Source organism: Salmo trutta, chromosome 17 (genome assembly GCF_901001165.1).
Source record: "Salmo trutta chromosome 17, fSalTru1.1, whole genome shotgun sequence".
In the NCBI taxonomy this organism is placed as follows: Eukaryota; Metazoa; Chordata; class Actinopteri; order Salmoniformes; family Salmonidae; genus Salmo; species Salmo trutta.
In genome coordinates, this window is record NC_042973.1 from 28,900,046 (window position 1) to 28,923,035 (window position 22,990).

General features: G+C 42.9%; 1 protein-coding gene and 1 non-coding gene across 2 annotated transcripts in view; both read right to left on the bottom strand.

The window, feature by feature from the left end:
• Nucleotides 1-8,689: 8,689 nt before the first annotated feature.
• slco3a1a (solute carrier organic anion transporter family member 3A1a) overlaps nucleotides 8,690-22,990 on the bottom strand; it is a 54,749-nt gene continuing 40,448 nt past the window's right edge. The window contains exons 3-10 of the mRNA XM_029696398.1: nucleotides 19,035-19,133; nucleotides 18,187-18,474; nucleotides 14,698-14,862; nucleotides 14,337-14,535; nucleotides 13,826-13,961; nucleotides 10,907-11,079; nucleotides 10,701-10,765; nucleotides 8,690-10,555 (exon numbers count right to left, since the gene is read on the bottom strand). Coding sequence (XP_029552258.1) covers nucleotides 10,185-10,555; nucleotides 10,701-10,765; nucleotides 10,907-11,079; nucleotides 13,826-13,961; nucleotides 14,337-14,535; nucleotides 14,698-14,862; nucleotides 18,187-18,474; nucleotides 19,035-19,133 — 1,496 coding nt within the window. The 3' untranslated portion in view covers nucleotides 8,690-10,184. The remainder of the gene's footprint in view (nucleotides 10,556-10,700; nucleotides 10,766-10,906; nucleotides 11,080-13,825; nucleotides 13,962-14,336; nucleotides 14,536-14,697; nucleotides 14,863-18,186; nucleotides 18,475-19,034; nucleotides 19,134-22,990) is intronic.
• On the bottom strand, nucleotides 13,523-13,598 carry trnaa-cgc (transfer RNA alanine (anticodon CGC)). Its single transcript has one exon. It is a non-coding gene; the product is annotated as a tRNA-Ala (tRNA).

Here is a 22,990-nt window from a genome sequence, read left to right on the forward strand (position 1 = left end):
ACTCTGGCGGCTCCGGGCAGTCCGACCACTCTGGCGGCTCCGGGCAGTCCGGCCACTCTGGCGGCTCCGGGCAGTCCGGCCACTCTGGCGGCTCCTGACTGACGGGCGGCTCTGGCGACTCCTGACTGACGGGCGGCTCTGGCGACTCCTGACTGACGGGCGGCTCTGGCGACTCCTGACTGACGGGCGGCTCTGGCAACTCCTGACTGACAGGCGGCTCTGGCGACTCCTGACTGACGGGCGGCTCTGGCGACTCTTGACTGACGGGCAGCTCTGGCGACGTCGGACTGGGATGACGCACTTGAAGCCTGGTGCGTGGTGCTGATACTGGACATACCAGACTGGGAACACGCACCTCCAGGCTAGTGCGGGGAGCGGGAACAGGACGAGTCGGACTGGGCTGACGCACTTCCGGGTCTGCACGAGAGACAGGAACTGGAAACACCGGGCTATGGAGGCGCACAGGCGGTCTTGATCTTACCTCCTGCACAACCTGTCCTGGCTGGATGGAACTAGTAGCCCTGTACGAGCGGGGTGCTTGTACAGGGCGGACTGGGCTGTGCAGGGGCCTGATGGTTGCCGTGCGTAGAGCGGGAGTTGGGTAGCCTGGTCCTAGGAGGCGTACCGGCGACCAGATGCGCTGCGCAGGCATCCTCCTGCCAGGCTGGATGCCCACTCTAGCACGGCACCTGCGAGGGGCTGGAATAACGCGCACCGGACTGTGCGTGCGTATGGGTGAGATGTTTCGCTGAGGTGCGCATTATGGCGCCCTCCACCTCATACGCTCCTCCATATAACCATGGGTAGCTGGCTTCTGGCTCTTCCTTGGCCTAGCCAAACTACCCGTGTGCCCCCCCAAAACATTTCTTGAGGGTGCCTCTCGTGCTTCAACGCCAGTCGTGTTCCTCGGAAACGTTCCCGGTCCTTACCAGCCATTCTCCATGGGCCCTCTCCGGCCATAACTTGCTTCCATGTCCATTTCTCCCGTTTGTCCAATTAAAAATCCCTCTTCTCCTTCCTCTGCTGCTTGGTCCTGGTTTGGTGGGAGATTCTGTCTGGGGTTTCGTCGTCGTCAGACGATATGGCGAAATCATCATCGGAAAAGGAGGACCAATATGCAGCAGGACTGTGTTGGCTCATCTTGAACATTTATTAACTCAAAATGAATACCAAAAACAACAAAACAAACTCACGATATTCTGACAGTCTTCTCAGGCTCATACATGCTAGACAAAGAACAATTTCCCACCAATGACAAACACAAACACACCCTAATATATGGGACTCTCAATCAAAGGCAAAGAGAAAACACCTGCCTTCAATTGAGAGTCCCAACCCAAATTAATCAACAATAGAAACACACTCACTAGACTCCACATAGAAATACATAAACATAGACCATAAACCATAAACCAAAAACCCGGAAATACTAAATCAAAAGCCCTTTTACGAAAACACCACCCCGAACCACATAAAACAAATACCCTCTGCCACGTCCTGACCAAACTACAATGACAATTAACCCTTATACTGGCCAGGACGTGACAGTGTCTTGAACTATAATTAATGTGAAGACCGTTATATTATCAAATCAATTCTCTATGTGTAATTGTTATGTGATTAAACTAATCATGTAAACATGAATTAACTAGGAAGTTGGGGCACCACGGGAAAATGTTGTTTAAAGAGTTACTATTTCCCAATTTTTTTCCCGTCACTTATTAATATATTACCTCATCAGTCATTTTCTGAATGTCGCAAACTCTTGGATATCTGCACGAACCCCAGCATAAATTATGAATCAACGGCATACCAATTGGCTTAATTATTTATTTACTACTAACTAAATAATCACACAGAAGTACATAAACACACACAGGATAGGCTATGCATTGGTTACTATCATGATACAATGAAAACTCCCTAGTGGACTAAACTGAAATAACAGCTTGTTATATCAAATGAAAAGGGAGGGGCAGGTAAGAAAGAGCGGGAAAAAATACAAAAGACTCCACTATCGTACACACAGCTGTTAACTAGGCTTATGGAAATGCTAATACTTTGCACATGAACATCCGCTCATTTGGAAAGAAATAGCAAATCATATTTTATTGGTCACATACACATGGTTAGCAGATGGTAATGTGAGTGTAACGTAATGCTTGTGCTTCTAGTTCCAACAGTGCAGTAATATCTAACTTAGAAAATAACAATTCCCAACAACTACCTAATACACACAAATCTAACAAGTAATCTAACAATTCCCCAACAACTACCTAATACACACAAACCTAAAGGGGTGAATGAGAATATGTACATAAATACATGGATGAGCGATGGTCGAGCGGCATAGGCAAGGTGCAGTAGATGGAATAAAATACAGTATATACATGTGATATGAGTAATGTAAGATATGTAAACATTATTAAAGTGGAATTATTTAAAGTGACAATGTTTAAAGTGACTAGTGAGCCATTTATTAAAGTGTCAAGTGATTGGGTCTCAATACAGTATATACATGTGATATGAGTGATGTAAGATATGTAGACATTATTAAAGTGGCATTATTTAGAGTGGCATTGTTTATAGTGACTAGTAATCCATTTATTAAAGTGTCCAGTGATCGGGGCTCAGTGTGGGCAGCAGCCTCTCTGAGTTAGTGATTGCTGTTTAGCAGTCTGATGGCGTTGAGATGGCCTTGAGAAGCTGTTTCTCAATCTCTCGGTCCCAGCTTTGTTGCACCTGTACTGACCTCTCCTTCTGGATGATAGCGGTGTGAACAGCCGGTGGCTCGGGTGGTTGTTGTCCTTGATGATCTTTTTGGCCTTCCTGTTACATCAGGTGCTGTAGGTGTCATGGAGGGCAGGTAGTTGGCCCCCGGTGATGGGTTGTGCAGACCACACCACCCTCTGGAGAGCCTTGAAGTTGAGGGCGGTGCAGTTGCTGTGCCATGCTGTGATACAGCCCGACAGGATTCTCTCATTTGTGCATCTGTAAAAGTTTGTCAGGGTTTTGGGTGACAAGCCAAATTTCTTCAGCCTCCTGAAGTTGAAAAGGCGCTGTTGCGCCTTCTTCACCACACTGTCTGTGTGGGTGGACCATTTCAGTCTGTCTGTGATGTGTACGCCCAGGAACTTAAGACTTTCCACCTTCTCCACTGCTGACCCTTCGATGTGGATAGGGGGGTGCTCCCTCTGCTGTTTCCTGAAGTCCACGATCATCTCCTTTGTTTTGTTGATGTTTTGTGAGAGGTTGTTTTCCTGACACCACACTCAAAGTGCCCTCACCTCCTCTCTGTAGGCTGTCTCAATGTTGTTGGTGATCAAGCCCACTAGTGTTGTGTCATCCGCAAACTTGATGATTGAGTTGGAGGCGTGCATGGCCATGCAGTCGTGGGTGAACAGGGGGTACAGGAGAGGGCTGAGCACACACCCTTGTGGGGCCCCAGGGTTGAGGTTCAGTGAAGTGGAGATGTTGTCTCCTACCTTCACTACCTGGGGGCAGCCCTTCAGAAAGTCCAGGACCCAGTTGCACAGGGAGGGGTTGAGACCCAGGGCATCCAGCTTGATGATGAGCTTGGAGGGTACTATGGTGTTGAATGCTGAGCTGTAGTCAATGAACAGCATTCTTACATAGGTATTCTCTTTGTCCAGATGGGATAGGGCAGTGTGCAGTGCGTTGGAGATTGCGTCATCTGTGGACCTGTTGGGGCAGTATGCAAACTAAAGTGGGTCTAGGGTGGCGGGTAAGGTAGCGGTGATATGCTCCTTGACTAGCCTCAAAGCACTTCATGATGACAGAAGTGAGTGCTACGGGGCGGTAGTCATTTAGTTCAGTTATCTTTGCCTTCTTTGGTACAGGAACAATGGTAGCCATCTTGAAACTTCTGGGGACAACAGACTGGGATAGGGAGCGATTAAATATGTCCGTAAACACACCAGCCAGCTGGTCTGCACATGCTCTGAGGACGCGGCTAGGGATGCCGTCTGGGCAGGAGAGGGGGGGGGGGGGCGCAGACTTTGTTAGCAAGCAACGGTGGCACTGTATTATCCTCAAAGCGGGCAAAGAAGGTGTTTAGTTTATCTGGAAGCGTGACGTCGGTATCCGTGATGTGGCTGTTTTTGTTTTTGTAGTCTGTGATTTCCTGTAGACCCTGCCACATACGTCTTGTGTCTAAGCTGTTGAATTTCGACTCTACCTTGTCACTGTACCGGCATTTCGCTTGTTTGATTGCCTTGCGGAGGGAATAACTACACTGTTTATATTCAGCCATATCACCAAACCTCTTTCCATAGTTAAATGCGGTGGATCGCGCTTTCAGTTTTTCGCAAATCCCGCCATCCATCCACGGTTTCTGGTTAGGGTAGGTTTTAATATTCACAGTGGTTACGACATCTCCATTGCACTTATTTATAAATGCACTCACCGAGTCAGCGCATAGATCAATGTCGTTCTCTGAGGCTGACTGGAACATATTCCAGTCCGCGTGATAAAAACAATCTTGGAGCGTGGCTTCCGATTGGTCCTTCCTGCGTGGAATGGTTCTCGTCACTATTACATCCTGTTTGAGTTTCTGCCTATGAGCCGGGACGATCAAGATGGCGTCGTGGTCGGATTTGCCGAAGGGAGGGCGGGGGAGGGCTTTGTATGCATCGTGGAGGTTAGAGTAGCAGTGGTCGAGAGTATTAGCCCTATGTGTCGTGCAATCAATATGCTGTTAAAATTTAGGTAACATTGACCTCAAATTTGCTTTGTTAAAATCCACAGCTACAATAAATGCAGCCTCCGGGTATATAGTTTACAGTTTACATAGAGTTGAGTGAAGTTCCTTGAGGGCCGTCTTGGTGTTCGCTTGAGGGGGGGGGGGTGTACACAGCTGTGACTGTAATTGATGAGAATTCTCTTGGTAGGTAGAATGGCCGGCATTTGATTGTAAGGAATTCTAGGTCGGGTGAGCAGAAGGACTTGAGTTCCTGTGTTGTTATGATCGCACCATGAGTTGTTAATTATAAAGCATACACCCCCGCCCTTCCTCTTTCCAGAGAAGTGTTTATCTCTGTCGGCGCGATGCATGGAAAAGCCTGGTAGCTGGACCGATTCCAACAACATATCCCGAGAGAGCCATGTTTCTATGAAACAAAGAATGTTACAGTCTCTAATGTCTCTCTGGAAGGCAACCCTTGCTCGAATTTTGTCTACCTTGTTGTCAAGAGATTGGACATTAGCAAGTAGTATACTCAGGAGTGGTGAGCGACGTGCCCGTTTACGAAGCCTGACCAGAAGACCGCTCCGTGTGCCCCTTCTGCATCGCCGCTGTTTTCGGTCAACTGCTGGGATTAGATCCATTGTACTTCGTGGTGGTTCGAAGAGAGGATCTGTTTCGGGAAAGTCGTATTCCTGGTTGTAATGTTGGTAAGTTGATGCTGCTCTTATGTCCAATAGTTCTCCCCGGCTGTATGTAATGAGACTTAAGATTTCCTGGGTAACAATGTAAGAAATAATACATAAAAAAACAATATACTGCATAGTTTCCTAAGAACGCGAAGCGAGGCGACCATCTCTGTCGGCGTCATCTTAATTTAAATAGGCCTGTCTGTAAACTAGTTATAGCTTGTTCCCTTGTTCCCTTTGTTCTGGAAGTGTTTGTTATAGATATTATTGTTTTATAGGGAAACATTCTCCAGAATGGATCTTTCAAAGTACCACCCGTTGGTTCTCCTTCACATTTACCAGACTAATTTACTTAAACAGCTGCAGAGACTGAATGTTCCTGTGTAGTCTTTAGTTTTGTAGAAATGTTCTTCTTCTCTGTTGAAAGTTTCAGAGTTCTAGCCATTATGTCCCTCTCAGCTCACGCTGTTGGTCTCGTTGGCCTAATGTACATTTTGTCGGAAGTGGGTTTTATACACTTCTGGGAAAAGGGGGTTCCATGACGCCGATGTGGGCATGGCCATTGTCTTGGTTGAGACTTCATATGAAAAACAATTCTCTCATTTAGAAGGCTAACATCACATTACATCTTCTCACAAATAGTTTCATATTTAAACATATACGTTCCTCCACATTTGGATGTGACCCTGACAACTGGGAAATATATACATTCAGAGATACAGTTATGTTGTTAGACTGTCTTTAGTTACATCACAAACTATTAACAAATTCTACAGGATTGTTCTTTAAATACCCACAGACCATTCCAAATGTTTGGAATACAGAAATACTGTTTCATTATTCAACCTTTTGATGTTACCGGGCTCTGGCTGGGCCACTCAAGGACATTCAGAGACTTGTCCCGAAGCCACTCCTGCGTTGTCTTGGCTGTGTGCTTAGGGTCATTGTCCTGTTGGAAGGTAAACCTTCTCCACAGTCTGAGGTCCTGAGCGCTCTGGAGCAGGTTTTCATCAAGGATCTCTATGTACTTTGCTCCGTCCATCTTTCTCTCGATCCTGACTAGTCTCCCAGTCCTTCCGCAGAAAAACATCCCCACAGCATGATGCTGCCACCACCCTGTTTCACCATAGGGATGGTGCCAGGTTTCCTCCAGATGTGGCACTTGGCATTCAGGCCAAAGAGTTCAATCTTGGTTTCATCAGACCAGAGAATCTTGTTTCCCATGTTCTGAGAGTCCTTTAGATGCTGTCATGTGCCTTTTACTGAGGAGTGGCTTCCTTCTAGCCACTCTACCATAAAGGCCTGATTGTCACCTCCCTAACCAAGGCCCTTCTCACCAGATTGCTCAGTTTGTCTTGGTGGTTCCGAATGTCTTCCATTTAAGAATGATGGAAGCCACTGTGTTCTTGGCGACCTTCAATGCTTCAGAATTGTTTTGGTACCCTTCCCCAGGTCTGTGCCTCGACACAGTCCTGTCTCTGTGCTCTACGGACAATTCCTTCGACCTCATGGCATGGTTTTTGCTCTGACATGCACTGTCAAATGTGGGACCTTATATAGACAGGTATGTTTCTTTCCAAATAATGTCCAATCAATTTAATTTACCACAGGTGGACTCCAATCAAGTTGTAGAAACATCTCAAGTTGATCAATGGAAATAGGATGCACCTGAGCTCAATTTCGATTCTCAGTGCAAAGGGTCTGAATACTTATTTCTGTTTTTTATTTTTAATACAGTAAAAATGTCTAAAAACCTGTTTTCGCTTTGTCATTATGTGGTATTGTGTGTAGATGTTGAGGTATTGCTGACGATGTTTTATTTATTTAATCCATTAAGGCTGTAACACAGAATAAGGCTGTAACACTTCAACATGTAGAAAAAGTGCTTTCAGATTTGCAATATACAGATTAATCTAAAAATGCATTAGGGCTGCAAGAAATATTTGATTCTAAGGAGAGAAAGACAGGAAACAGAGGGAAAGCATAATACATCCTTGATAAATCACCAATAATTGAATGTCAGTCTCAAGATGCTGCAAAATCAAACCAGGCATATCATTTTGCTTTGTTTATCTATATGTGTGTGTGTGTGTGTGTGTGTGTGTGTGTGTGTGTGTGTGTGTGTGTGTGTGTGTGTGAGAAAGCGTCATCAAACACATCCCATAATGTTACAATCTTTGCAATGTTCTACGACTTCCTCTGTTATTATTTTCATTATCAAGGGCTATCAAATAAGGGCTATCAAAGAAGAACTATTAACATGCACACACTGAAATTGTGAGGCCATTTTGTAGCACAATGTTTTTCTGCTTTAAAGATAGAGGCACAATCCTGCACACACGGGACACATGGAAAGTCTCCAACTTAAACGTAGAGGGAGGTGAAGACTATTTGTCCTGTTTCCTCCAGCCAGAGGAGTGGAGAGTCAGGTGGGCTGATAGATCCTGTCTGTGTCTGTCCTACTGTTTTGCCAAACGCTCTGATGGCTACACTTTTAAAAAATACGCTATCTAGAACACAGGAGGCTGCTGAGGGGAGGGTTCATAATAGTGTCTGGAATGGAGTGGATGGAATGGTATCAAACACATGGAAAACATGTTTGGTGAGTTCGACACCATACTATTTATAGCGTTCCAGCCATTACTATGAGCCCGTCCTCCCAAATTAAGGTGCCACTAACCTCGTGTGATCTAGAATCTAAAATGGTTCTTTGGCTGTCCACATAGGAGAACCCTTTGAATAAGCATTTTTGGTTCCAGGTAGAACCCTTTTGGGTTTAACGTAGGGTTCTACGTGGAACCAAAAAAGGTTCTCCTATGGGGACAGCCAAAGAAACCTTTTGGAGTGTGCATAGTGATGATTAGCTCTAAGCCTCCTGCCTTGCATTCTCTTCCCCTCCACCAGTGTTAACTCAGTTCATCTGCAATGGCTCAAAATAGAATCTAAGCCATATCAATAATAACTCTAATCTATTTACCAAGCTGATCAGATAAAAGCACTGTGCAGTTGTCCATTCACATTTTCAAAAGACACTCAGCATACATCAAGTACAAAGTACCAATAGGTCATACATATGCTCTGGGAAGCTATTAAATATATTCTGACAAACTGAAATCAATCACTACACCTGTATTTTAATCATTTTAGGACCTGGACATCAGAATAAAGAGGGCTGATTTCTGAGTGCTTTAGACACATATTAAATATACAGATCATTCATTTCTCTGCCTACGCGTACAGTGCATGTCAGTACATACATTTTCTCTGTAAAGAAATAAAGTGAAAATGACACCATGTCTGGTTTATTTTCTGAAAAATATTTTATTTCCAGAGTAAAATAAATGATATATTGCCATACAAAAAAGTGTAAGAAAAGGGACAATGCCAAAACTTTAACTGTAGAGAAACCGGAAAATAAGAAGTTCGATGTGCCATCAAGCCTTGAGGGTTTTCAAATAAATATGTCAAGGGATAACAAAATAAGAATGCCTATTACCTTGTAGGATTATCAGCCATTGCACGTAAATTACTCCAAGTACCTTTTGTTAGACTTCACATGCAGATTCTGCATGCCTAAAGCAACAAGCAGTGTTACTCTGCCCTATGAAAAGCCCTGTTTTAGTTTGCTTTGCTCTTGTTCATTGTTTGTTTCTTATTCCTTTCTTGTTATGACATTGGCTCCCATCTGATATGTGATGCAACAAAAAGGTTTTAATAATTAAATATCAAATTATTATATTATCATCTCAGTTTAGTTAACTCTAATAAAACATTCTGAACCTCACAAGTACAAATATATAAACTTTAATATTCATGGTTTAGCTTGAAGAGATATGGTATGTCATTATAACACACACAAAAATACTTGTTGATTTACCAATCTTTGCTTTTCCACTATGGTCCAAAAGCCCCCCCCCAAAAAAAATATTCTTATCTAGTAATCCCTCATATTAAAAAATATTAGGGTTTAATAAACTAGGCAAATAAAAAGCAGAGAAATGTTTACAAGTTGAAGACTCTTCAGAAATGAGTCTGCAAAAAGACAGATATACAGTATCTCTTTCACAATGATAGAAATGGATATGAATAATATAATATAACCCATAGAAAGACAAACTGTATTCTATGTTCATAGTCAAAAACAGTGTTTCTGTTCCAGCAAGAGTACTGTTTTTGTACAATGTATGCTGACATTAACACCATTTCAGCTACCTCCACTGAACTGCATTCTGACACTGAAAGCATACAGTAACTTCAGACTATCATCCTATATAAGCGTTCTACTTCCTCTACTATATAGAGTACATGAGAAAGTGCTCTGTTCGTTTCATCAAAATAAAACGTAAATTACACAACACCAAATCATTTACACTTATATATTAGTTCCCTGGCGGAACGAGATGTAACACATAGTAATACTGACCTAACAGGACCTGTCATTTTCACTGACTGGATCCATGTTATACTCAAGCGAGTATGGCGCCCACAGTAGTATAATATTGACCATCTAATCACCTATGAGCAGGACAGAACCAGACAGTAGTTGTCTTCTACTAACAATCACAACAGAGTTCACTGGCACTGGACGACATCCTCGCTGATAACACCTCTACAAACAAAATGGCCTCTATCAAAAGTTACCAATTTGGAGAAGAGAGCAGCAACAGTCTTCCAGGGCCTGAATAGGACTTCAGATAAAAAACGTTCTATCATTTAATAAATAAAGACAGAAAGACGATAATCCTTCAAGAGAATTATGAAGGTAGCAGATAGTCCTCTTGATGGTTCAGAAACTATAAAACCGACTCCATATTTTCGCACCACTCATGGTCCTCCAGGTTGTATATAAACTTTGTCCTGTTTGGGTTCTGACTCCCATCCTTCATGTTGTCCATTGTGAGACTGGAGGGGAACAGTTCGGTTGGTGTCGTATAGCCCTCGTGATTTTTGATGTATTTCTTATAGTTCTTGCGTAAACAGTACCAGGTAGTGGTGTACAGAATGAAGGCGGTGACCTTAAGACCAATGGCCAGGCTCACATACAGATGTCTGTAGGCGATATTGTCGTACAGCAGGCAGGCTCCCTTATCCCCACACTCTGTACTCCAGAAAAGGCATGTTGAGTCAATCCCAGCACCAAAGATCAGAGGAGGGGGGATGAATCCTACAGAACAGGTGTGGAGAGGATTACAGCTGGAGAAATCAATACTGTAGCATCTGAAACTTCAGTATGTTTGATTTATAAACCAAATAATGTAATAGTGCAACCTGACTAGTTCAGATGCAAGTCTAACATTACTGTAACTTACCAAGTAGTCGCAGCAAGAGAAACAAAACTCCAAGAGCATATGATTTCAGCTCAGGGCTCACAGTCCTAGGAAGAGGAGACAACAGTATTTGTTACACACAAGAAAGAGAGAGCTGTCTCTGAGTAATGTAAACCGTCTCTACATGTTGACTGGGTTCTACTGGGAAAGTTATAGCATGGTGGTAAGGTGAGTGCCAGTGGGGTTACCTGATGAGGATGATGACGGAGGGTGTTTGAGCCATGGAGCCGATCATGCAGCAGGCACAGATGACACAGAGGAAGGTGAGGAAGGCCTCCTGGCAGCCTGGACTGGGACACTTCCCTGGGACAGCTGTGGCCATCTCGCTGTCACTGGATATACATGTACACCCTGTCAGATTCTGAAGACAGGAGAATAGATGCATCTGCATTAGTATTACTGTCTTACATTATGTGACAATAAACCAGATTAACACAGAGACAACAAAACAGTCTCCCATCACTCTATAGGTAGGTTGTTGGGACTTCGGTTCATTGCACAGGGATAAGCATCTGACTACAGAGCAAGGTGTAACAATGAAGACCATATAGCCCAGGGATGGGCCACTTTGATAGGGGTGGGGAGCACAAAAGATCTGAACTCATAAGGGACCGTAGTGGCTCGCGGGTCTGTGTACCCACATCCTTCCCCACACAAGCAGTCAACTGATTTGTGCAACCAATCTCCAGTACCAGTCAAAAGTTTGGACACACCTACTCATTCAAGGTTTTTTTTTTTTTTTTTTTACAATTTTCTACATTGTGGAATAATAGTGAAGAGATCAAAACTATGAAATAACCAATAAAGTGTTAAACAAATCAAAATATATGTTATATTTGAGATTCTTCAAAGTAGCCACCCTTTCCCTTGATGACAGCTTTGCACACTCTTGTCATTCTCTTAACCAGCTTCATGAGGTAATCACCTGAAATGCATTTCAATTAACAAGTATGCCTTGATAAAGTTTATTTGTGGAATTCCTTTCCTTCTTAATTCGTTTGAGCCAATCAGTTGTGTTGTGACAAGGTAAGGGTGGTGTACAGAAAATAGCCCTATTTCGTAAAAGACCAAGTCCATTTCATGGCAATAACAGCTCAAATAAGCAAAGAGAAATGACAGTCCATCATTACTTTGAGACATGAAGGTCAGTCAATTCTGAAAATGTAAAGAACTTTGAAAGTTTCTTCAAGTGCAATCGCAAAAAAGATCAAGCGCTATAATAAAACTGGTTCTCATGAGGACCCCCACAGGAAAGGAAGACTCAGAGTTCCCTCTGCTGCAGAGGATAAGTTCATTAGAGTTAACTGCACCTCAGAAATTGCAGCCCAAATAAATGCTTCACAGAGTTCAAGTAACAGACACATCTCAACATCAACTGTTCAGAGGAGACTGCGTGAATAAGGCCTTCATGGTCGAATTGCTGCAAAGAAACCACTACTAAAGGACACCAATAATAAGAATTGCTTGGGCCAAGAAACACGAGCAATGGACATTAGACCGGTGGAAATCTATCCTTTGGTCTGATGAGTCCAAATTTCAGAACCGCTGTGTCTTTGTGAGATGCAGAGTAGGTGAACGTATTATCTCCGCATGTGTGGTTCCCACCGAGAAGCATGGAGGAGGATGTGTGATGGTGTGGGGGTGCTTTGCTGGTGACACTGTCTGTGATTTATTTACATTTCAAGGCACACTTAACCAGCATGGCTACCACAGCATTCTGCAGTAATATGCCATTCCATCTGGTTTGCGCTTAGTGGGACTATCATTTGTTTTTCAACAGGACAATGACCAACACACCTCCAGGCTGTGTAAGGGCTATTTGACCAAGAAGGAGAGTGATGGAGTGCTCCATCAGAAGACCTGGCATGCACAATCACCAGACCTCAACCCAATTGAGATGGTTTGGGAAGAGTTGGACCGCAGAGTGAAGGAAAAGCAGCCAACAAGTGCTCAGCATATGTGGGAATGCCTTAAAGACTGTTGGAAAAGCATTCCAGGAGAAGCTGGTTGAGAGAATGCCAAGAGTGTGCAAAACTGTCATCAAGGCAAAGCGTGGCTTCTTTGAAGAATCTCACATATAAAATATATATTGATTTGTTGAACACTTTTTTGGTTACATGATTCCATATGTGTTATTTCATAGTTTTGATGTCCTCACTAGTATTCTACAATAGAAAATAGTAAAATAAATAAAAAACATTGAACTAGTAGGTGTGTCTAAACTTTTGACTGGTACTGTATTTGTGCAGTTAAACTACTTAACTCTCTTACCTAAATGCATTATACCAGTAGCCAGGGTTGGCCCTAGCCTTTTGGGTGCCCTAAGCAAGATTTGGTTGGCCAATTTGTTTTGTGTTTGTAAGTAAATTTCCTGCAATTTTGCCATGAGGCATAGAACAAGTGCTGCATTTGTATGCATTTTGGCATGGGGTGGAGAGAAATTGGGCAATTTTACACAAAAATCTCATGCAATTCTACTGATTTTGCCATGGGGCAGAGATAATTTTCCTTCAGCTTTGTAGCTAATTTCCTACAATTGTATCCATTTTACCATGAAGTGGAGACATGTTTGCAGTTTTAAAGCTAATTTCCTGCAATTCTACACATTTTGCCAGGACTTATGCCATGTTAATATGATATCTGAGTGAGAGTGACTAACAAAATCAATAGGGCCCGGTTGGTATTCGGCCATAATTTACATTTATGTCATTTAGCAGACGCTCTTATCCAGAGCGACTTACAGTAGTGAATGCATACATTTCATACAATTTCATATATATCATACATTTTTTTTTTTCTGTGCTGGCCCCCCGTGGGAATCGAACCCACAACCCTGGTGTTGCGAACACCATGCTCTACCAACTGAGCTACAGGGAAGGCTAATAATGACTACAGGTTTAGATAGCTGGCAAGACTAACTTTTCGATCTAAAATTTGTTAGCTGACATGGCTAATTGAGTGACTGTTAGTGACTGACATAACAAGAGAAAAACTACTGATGCACAACCACATTTCTAAATCACACCTTGTGTATTCTATTATTCAAATGCTCAAAAGTCATTTAAAACCCTGACTGGAAGCCTTCCAGGGTAGATGCCTGTACTTACTGTTGTAGTGCAGCCTGCGAAGCAGGAGGACAGATAGGTGACTCCGTTGGAGCCGCACACTGGGCTGACTGATGAGGTGTAGCAGTTACAGTTACTCATGCAGGGGACCTCTGGTTTCTCGCCCACCCGCAGTGTCCTGGAGAGCGCGAGAGCGAAAGAGATAGAGAAAGCTGTTTAGACTATGCTGTGTACATATCAGAAAGGAATAAACAGAACATAAATGTTCCTGAAAGTTTCTGCAGCTACTATGTATCTAATTGAGCAGGTTTTAAATGGTGGAAATCACATTTCTGTGGAACTAGACAGCATAAGTTATTATCTCAGCTATTATCTCAGAAATCAGTGAGAGCGCTATTTCCAAACAGATTTTAAGTAACTTGTATATTGACTAATGTTTCTGTAGTCAGTGTGTGGCTGACCTTGTTCCCACTTTCATCAAACACCCTTCCCCCAACAGAAGCACTGCTATTACATATGCTAAACCAGTGGTGTAGGTACAGGCTGTTCTTACTCGTTGCCATAGGCGACGGTCACCCCAGCGACAGGCCCTGTGTCACAGCCAAGGAAGAGGAAGGAGACGTAGCAGGCGGTGGAGATCAGGTTGACCAGCATTGCCATGCGAATGGCCCCCAGCGCTGAGAGGTTCAGCTTTTTGACCAGAAGCCCCCCCAGGAATATCCCCAGACAAGCACAGGGGATGGCCGTCATTCCTGAAGAGAGTTTATACCGCCATATGTTAACCTTTTCACCTTCTCATATACTGTACTGATGCTTCACACTGTACTGCTCCCTGTGTACTGTGTTGCACCAGGGGGTTTGGGGCTGTGTGTATGTGTGTGTGTGTCATGCATGTGCTTGCCACTGGCCCTCACCTAGTAGTTGATTGGCTGAGGAGGTGGTGAGGTTAAACTGCTGCTCCAAGTACTTCCCCAGGAAGGCAGCGAAGCCAGCCACCACACCGATCTCCATACAGGCCGCCAGAGTGATGCAAGTGAACACCGGGTTTGACAGAAGGTGCTTGGTAACCTTAGGGATCACTGAGAAGAGAAGATGAAGAGATGCTTAATTTCAAAGTGCCACATGGACACAGACAACTGCTAACAAGTCTAACTATCGCTTGCTATTTCTGATATATTTTAGAAAAAAATATTCTGCCAGTTATAATTTAACTGGTGTAAGGGTAAAATCAAAATCTGAAAACATTTTGTAATATCATGTGGAATGCATATTTGTCTTTCTTCATATTTAGCAACAAGCTAAATAGTATCTGTGGAAGCAGAGGATTTAATTCCCTTCATTTTCTCATAACAGACAGCATTGATCATACACTACCCCCGATGGCTTATCAGAGAATAGTCTATACAAGGGCTCTCCAACCCTGTTCCAAGAGAGCTACCCTCCTGTGGATTTTCGCTCCAACCCCAGTTGTAACTAACCTGATTCAGCTTGTCAACTAGCTAATTATTAGAACCATGTGGGCTCGATTATGGTTGGAGTGAAAACCTACAGGACGGTAGCTCTCCAGGAACAGGGTTGGAGAGCCCTGGTCTACACTTTAAAAAACAGCATCTGAAACTAAGTTTTTTAAAATCTTTATTGTGGAAAAAACACGCCCTGACCATAGAAAGATGTTATTTTCTATGGTAGAGTAGGTCAGGGCGTGACAGGGTTTTTTCCTTATGTTTTCTATTTCTATGTTGTCAGGTTCTAGTTTTGTATTTCTATGTTGGGGTTTTGTTTGGGGTGATCTCCAATTAGAGGCAGCTGGTCCTCGTTGTCTCTAATTGGAGATCATACTTAAGTAGGTTTTTTTTTTCCACCTGGGTTTGTGGGAGATTGTTTTTGAGTTTGAATATGTTTCAACTCTGCGTCACGGTTTGTTGTTTTCGTTCTTTAGTTTATGTGTTGCATAGTTTCACAGTGAAAATAAAATGTGGAACGACACACACGTTGCACTTTGGTCCGCTCCTCCTTTCGACAACCGTGATAGCGGTAAAGAGATCAATGAAACGCAGACCATGGGGGAAAGAGCAAGGACACCATCATTGGCAGGCATTCAAAAAATCGACATTAGTAAAATCCGTGATGATTTATGTGTTCTAACAAGCCCACAATGTGGTTATTAAAATCCGATTTTAATATATATTGCTTTTTTTGCTGCATAATATTTACAAGTTGTCCTTTTCAGGATTATAAAAAAGTCTGCTAAATGCTAACTCCCGTTCCTTTAAGCTGGTAGACTGGCTAGCCATATAGAATCGTTGGTGCTAGTTAAAGCTGTTTTTACGTGTAATGCAGTTGATTGGTGACATCCATACAAGCATATACTCAGATATTTACCCCAACATTGGTGGGGTAAACGTTCCAATTTAGTGTCTACTCTCTTGCACGAGTGTTAAATTCATACATAGTTTGTGGGGACTACATTATGTTTATTTGGTCTTATACAGAATGCTCCACCATTGACATGAGTATTGTATAGAACTATGTGTGGGCACATAATAGCCAAACAAATCATGGTTGGATAGAGATGGAGTATTAGTGATGTGATACGGTATATACAATAGCATAACAAGTGTTAATTTAACTGCACAAATACTACATGTACAGTCGTGGCCGAAAGTTTTGAGAATGACAGAAATATTAATTTTCACAAAGTCTGCTGCCTCAGTTTGTATGATGGCAATTTGCATATGCTCCAGAATGTTATGAAGAGTGATCAGATGAATTGCAATTAATTGCAAAGTCCCTCTTTGCCATGCAAATGAATTGAATCCCCAAAAAACATTTCCACTGCATTTCAGCCCTGCCACAAAAGGTCCAGCTCTGACATCATGTCAGTGATTCTCTTGTTAACACAGGTGTGAGTGTTGACGAGGACAAGGCTGGAGATCACTCTGTCATGCTGATTGAGTTCGAATAACAGACCGGAAGCTTCAAAAGGAGGGTGGTGCTTGTAATGATTGCTCTTCCTCTGTCAGCCGTGGTTACCTGCAAGGAAACACGTGCCGTCATCATTGCTTTGCACAAAAAGGGCTTCACAGGCAAGGATATTGCTGCCAGTAAGATTGCACCTAAATCAACCATTTATCAGATCATCAAGAACTTCAAGGAGAGTGGTTCAATTGTTGTGAAGAAGGCTTCAGGGCGCCCAAGAAAGTCCAGCAATCGCCACGACCGTCTCCTAAAGTTGATTCAGCTGCGGGATCGGGGCACCACTAGTACAGAGCTTGCTCGGGAATGGCAGCAGGCAAGTGTAAGTGCATCTGCACGCACGGTGAGGCGAAGACTTTTGGAGGATGGCCTGGTGTCAAGAAGGGTAGCAAAGAAGCACCTTCTCTCTAGGACAAACATCAGGGACAGACTGATATTCTGCAAAAGGTACAGGGATTGGACTGCTGAGTACTGGGGTAAAGTCATTTTCTCTGATGAATCCCCTTTCTGATTGTTTGGGGCATCCGGAAAAAAGCTTATCCGGAGAAGACAAGGTGAGCGCTACCATCAGTCCTGTGTCATGCCAACAGTAAAGCATCCTGAGACCATTAATGTGTGGGGTTGCTTCTCAGCCAAGGGCGTGGGCTCACTCACAATTTTGCCTAAGAACGCAGCCATGAATAAAGAATGGTACCAACACATCCTCCGTGAGCAACTTCTCCCAACCATCCAGGAACAGTTTGGTGACGAACAATGCCTTTTCCAGCATGGTGGAGCACCTTGCCATAAGGCAAAAGTGATAACTAAGTGGCTCGGGGAGCAAAACATCAATATTTTGGGTCCATGGCCAGGAAACTCCCCAGACCTTAATCCCATTGAGAACTTGTGGTCAATCCTCAAGAGATGACTTGTAGTTTTTCATGTTGTTTGTCTGTAATTTTTGTAATGACTTGTTGCTGCCTATCTTGGCCAGGACGCTCTTGAAAAAGAGATTTTAAATCTCAATGAGCCCTTCCTGGTTAAATAAAGGTTAAATAAAAATGTAAAAAATAAAAGAGGCGGGTGGACAAACAAAACCCCACAAATTCTGACAAACTCCAAGCATTGATTATGCAAGAATGGGTTGCCATCAATCAGGATGTGGCCCAGAAGTTAATTGACAGCATGCCAGGACAGAAAGCAGAGGTCTTGAAAAAGAAGGGTCAACACTGCAAATATTGACTCTTTGCATCAACTTCATGTAATTGTCAATAAAAGCCTTTGACACTTATAAAATGCTTGAAATTATACTTCAGTATTCCATAGTAACATCTGACAAAAATATCTAAAGACACTGAAGCAGCAAACTTTGTGAAAATTAATATTTGTGTCATTCTCAAAACTTTTGGCCACGACTGTACTATAAAGGGACAGAAAACAATTCTCACCTCTGAGCTGCTGAAAGCAGGTGGGACCATTGATGGGCTCATGGTTGTTGCGTCCCACCCCGTTGCTGGACTTGGGCATCTCATTATAGTCCAGGGGCAGAGAGGTAGAGGGGAGCATGGCCTGCTCACTCTCCCCTCCACCGTCACTGTCCTTCTCTCGGTCTGACAGGGTTTGGGGGAAGCCAAACATGAAGAGGGATGAGAAGAAGAGTAAGGCACCACACAGGAGGAAGCCCCCCCACCAGGCTCCGATCCACCGAGGGTCATCAGAGGTAATGTCCAGCTTACCTGTGGAGAGGGACAGAAAAAAACACATACAAGCATTGTTAACATCAAACACACATTACAGTGATTTCCCCATAATCATTTTACAGATTAATGTTATTTTGGTTAACCTTGAATAACACACTACTTAGCTCTAATTATTTGGTATTTGGTATTTTATTAGGATCTCCATTAGCTGTTGCAAAAGCAGCAGCTACTCTTCCTGGGGTCCACACAAAACATGAAACATAATACAGAATGACATAATACAGAACATCAATAGACTAGAACAGCTCAAGGACAGTACTACATACATTTTTTTAAAGGCACACGTAACCTACATATCAATGCATACACAAAAACCATCTTGGTCAAATAGGGGAGAGGCGTTGTGCTGTGAGGCGTTGCTTTATCTGTTTTTTGAAACCAGGTTTGCTGTTTATTTGAGCAATATGAGATGGAAGGAAGTTCCATGCATTGCTAGTTCTTAATGAATGCAGTTTTTGTATTGTCTGTGCTCTGTTTGTGTTTTTTTCCACAGTATTGGTGTGAGGTGAGGTAGGTTGTATTTCCCAGTGACTTACTAGTGTCGATGAAGACAAAGTCCACATAGAACTTGGTGCAGAGGGACCCCAGGAGGAAACCACAGGCAGGTCCAAACACCAGAGTAGAAAAGACGATCCCTGGGATGACATGGAGAGATTAGTTCAGTAGACAACACAGGTATGGACAAGTTATCACCAGTTCCTGGGTGAAATGTAACAATTCTTAATTTAACCACAAGGTGTCGCACCTTGTTCACTAATCCACAGCCTTTTCCAGAGGGCAGCATGAGGCAAGCTCAGAGCGTATTTTTTTAATGCATGCTATGTAAATAATTATGCAAAACAAATGTATCAGCGTTAAGGAAGATGAATTGAACTGCACTTGAATATGTGTATCATCTCTGATCCTAACTAGCCAGATCTTGACAATCATCAAACCACTGATGATGCCATACAATAAGGAGAGAAATATATACTTGCGCTAGCTACATACATCATGAAAAAGATTCAGTTGACCTACTAAAATAAACCTACTCCAAAAAAGCCTGAGTCTAACAGCGTGGCCAGCTGGAGCAACACTGTGTGACCACAAATCCTCATTAAAGTGCTGATTGTCAGAGAGTGAGAGCCTGGCACAGGGAGTCAGACAGACAGGGGAAGACAAAGGGCCAGAGCTCATGAGGACCAGGGAGGCTCTATTTGGCCTCCAAATATCCTGTTTCACCTTTCAACACATCTCATTTAGTGTAAATTGATTCATTCAAAGTGGAACATAAAAACACATTTGAATGTGTTAGTGAGCCAGTGCTATACAGGGCATTGGATATTATGGATAACTTGGGTACGAGCAGAAGGATGCTCCTGGACCAACGGACACTCGCCAGAGCCTCCTGCTGATCCCCCTCAGTCCTGCTCTGGCTTAGGCTCAGGCACAGGCCAGTCGGGTCTTGTGCTGGGGAGGCTCAAAGCCCATGGTCATGTCATTCCTGAAATAAAATCCTGCTTAGCATAATGCTGAGCTTTGGCAGACGCTGTTTGAAATGCCTGACAGACAGACAGACAGACAGACAGACAGACAGACAGACAGACAGACAGACAATGGGAGGTGGGTAGACAGGCAGCACTTCAACTAACACAAGTCGATTCACAGCCAAAAAAACATAGATACTGTAAATGTCAGAAGATAGAAGTGTGGTTCTTTCATTTTCATCAGGTCTGTACAAAATACAGTATGTTTGCAGAGTGTGTTTCACCTTTCCCACTAATGCATGGTAGTAGTCACATTATACACTTCTATTGTTTCAAATAATAAAATAAAATGTTTACTAATAATAAGTTACAGATAGTAAGAAGTCTTTTAATCCCAAAACATGTAATATGCATTATGGGTTTAAGCCTTAAAATGTTTCAATCGAGCAATGTGTTTACTGGAATTAAATTAGAAAATTTTGAAACAAAGAACAAATGTCCTTGATTATCATGAAACAATGCTCTCTAGCAAGTACTGAAAACACTTAAGCAGCGGGTGTGGCATTAGGCCCTAGCTGCTTGACTAATTAGGATGATTCAGAGATACTCAAAAGCAGTAGCACTCCTTGCTATCCCAGCTCCCTTTGCAGTTGTGCTCCATTAAAGTGAGGTGGCGGAGGTAGGGAGCGGGAGCCCCATTAAGTTGAACAGCCACCTGACATTAGCCCGTGCTGGCTCCGGGTCGGCCTTAGCACTGCTGCCGATAGGAACCACAGCTACAGTCAGCATGGCAGATGTTACGCATACACCTCAAGCAGCCAATGAACGAGTCAGTTTCATCATTCACTTAATTACACTGGCTCAGATCAAAGCTGTATATAATGTACATCCCTGTGAACAGTGACAATGAGTCCCTGCTTCCTGACCACACCACCATACTGCCCACCTATTCATTATATCCCACAGGCTATGTGTTTCACTTTGCTGCTTATAAGGTTATCCTCTCAATAAATGACTATGTTTATTTTACGCAAGGCAATGCACAGCAATAAAGTACTGCACACTTTTCCTGTCATAACACAGGAAAAATCAGGTAACTTTGTCTGGATGAAGAGAGGGGAGTCTGGTGTGTTCGCTTTACGGTTTTCAAGCTGGAACGAAAATATATTGCTTCTTCCTGAGACCTAAGGCAAACCCTGGTTGTCTGGAAGGTTGGAGGTAAGGCCAACGTGGTCTGTTGGTTGAAGGCAAATATAGATACAGCACACTTGGCAAAAACTGGTTGAATCAACATTGTTTCCATTTCAACCCAAAAGATCTATGTGATAACATTGAATCAATGTGGAAAACTAATTGGATTTGCAAAAAGTCATCAACATATGGGAATTTTGTGTTTTTTTCACCAACTTTTAACCTAAATCCAATGACATGGTGAAATTTTTTGTTGATTTCACGTTGAAATCACCTTAGTTGACAACTCAACCAAATACAAATGAAACCTAGACATTGAACTGACGTCTGTGCATAGTGGGAGCTACTGTGTGCACGTATCCCTAAAGCACTATTGTACAGCAGGATCTTTTTCCTGTTCCAGAGTGACTATATCACTAAGTCAATTGTACAACATGTATCACATATAGGCCTCCTAGATTACTCTATGATCAATCACTTTGGCTCCAGTCTAGTACAGTATGTTGTCTATTTCTCCAACCAGCTGTAACAACAACTGCTGATCTGAAGCCATCTCTTACTGGGATTGGATAGCCTACAAGTCAATTCCAGTGAAACAGTAATTTATACACCAAATCATCACTGGTAGCTTCACCATGGTGTTCTATAGTAAGTAGAGGTCTTAAAAAATTCTACATGGAACAAACTATGCTCAAAATAGTACCTGAGTTGTAACATTTGTATAAAAACAGGAGAGTTAGCAAAGTAAGCAGATATACCAATGAAGTTGTTTATGCAGTCTGACAGCCTTTTTTTTAGGAGAAACTGTAGCATCTTGTGTATACATGCTAACTGGCCTGTTGTGAATCAAATGAATACTGTGCATGTGCTGTTTCAAGCGTTTCCTTAGAAACAGCGAGTGTTGTCTCCTCATAGCAACAACACAACACCATCATTGCTCTCACTACAGAAAACCTCATAGAGAAAACTCAGTTAGGGAAATTACCTTCCAGGGGATGACGGTTAGACCACAACCACTCACAGGCTAAAAGTTTCCACCAAACTCTCCGCCTCTGAGTGCTTACAGAAACACAGTACAGTCTCCTTGGTAATCACACTCAACAATCCTACATCTGGTGCACAGTACATGTCATGAACCTAACATATTTCAACCTTTCAAGGACCACGTGTTCTGTGCGTCTGACAGTTTTAATACCCTGTATTGAGAAAATGTTATTGTCATCTTGCTGGTTTAACCGTTCCAGATGAGGGAAATAGCAATGAACAGAAGATCTTCTTAGTACTGTATCTGGGGCTCCAAGGGAGTCTTATCTGGAAGACATGAGATGGCCAGATACTCAGGTCTAGGAGAGGTTTTATTTGTTTTGAGCTGTCAGAAAAGAATCTCACTCTGAGGTTGAGCAAAAACACGCCGTGTTCCTCTCTCCATGCAGGAAGGTGCACCACATGAGCCTACCCCTCTGCAACAGAGGACAAGCAGGCAGCCCCCATCTACTTCTCTTTCTCAGGGCTTTATTCAAAGGGCTTTATTTGCATGGGAAACATATGTTTACATTGCCAAAGCAAGTGAAATAGATAATAAACAAAAGTTAAATAAACAATCAAAAATAAACAGTAAACATTACACTCACAAAAGTTCCAAAGGAATAGAGAGATTTCAAATGTAATATTATGGCTATATACAGGTTTAAGAGAGGTGGAAACTTTTAGCCTGTGAGTGGTTGTGGACTCACCCTAACCGTCATCTCCTGGAGGTGATTTCACTAACTGAGTTTCCTCTATGAGGTTTCCTGTAGTGAGAGCAATGATGATGTTGTTGCTATGAGGAGACAACA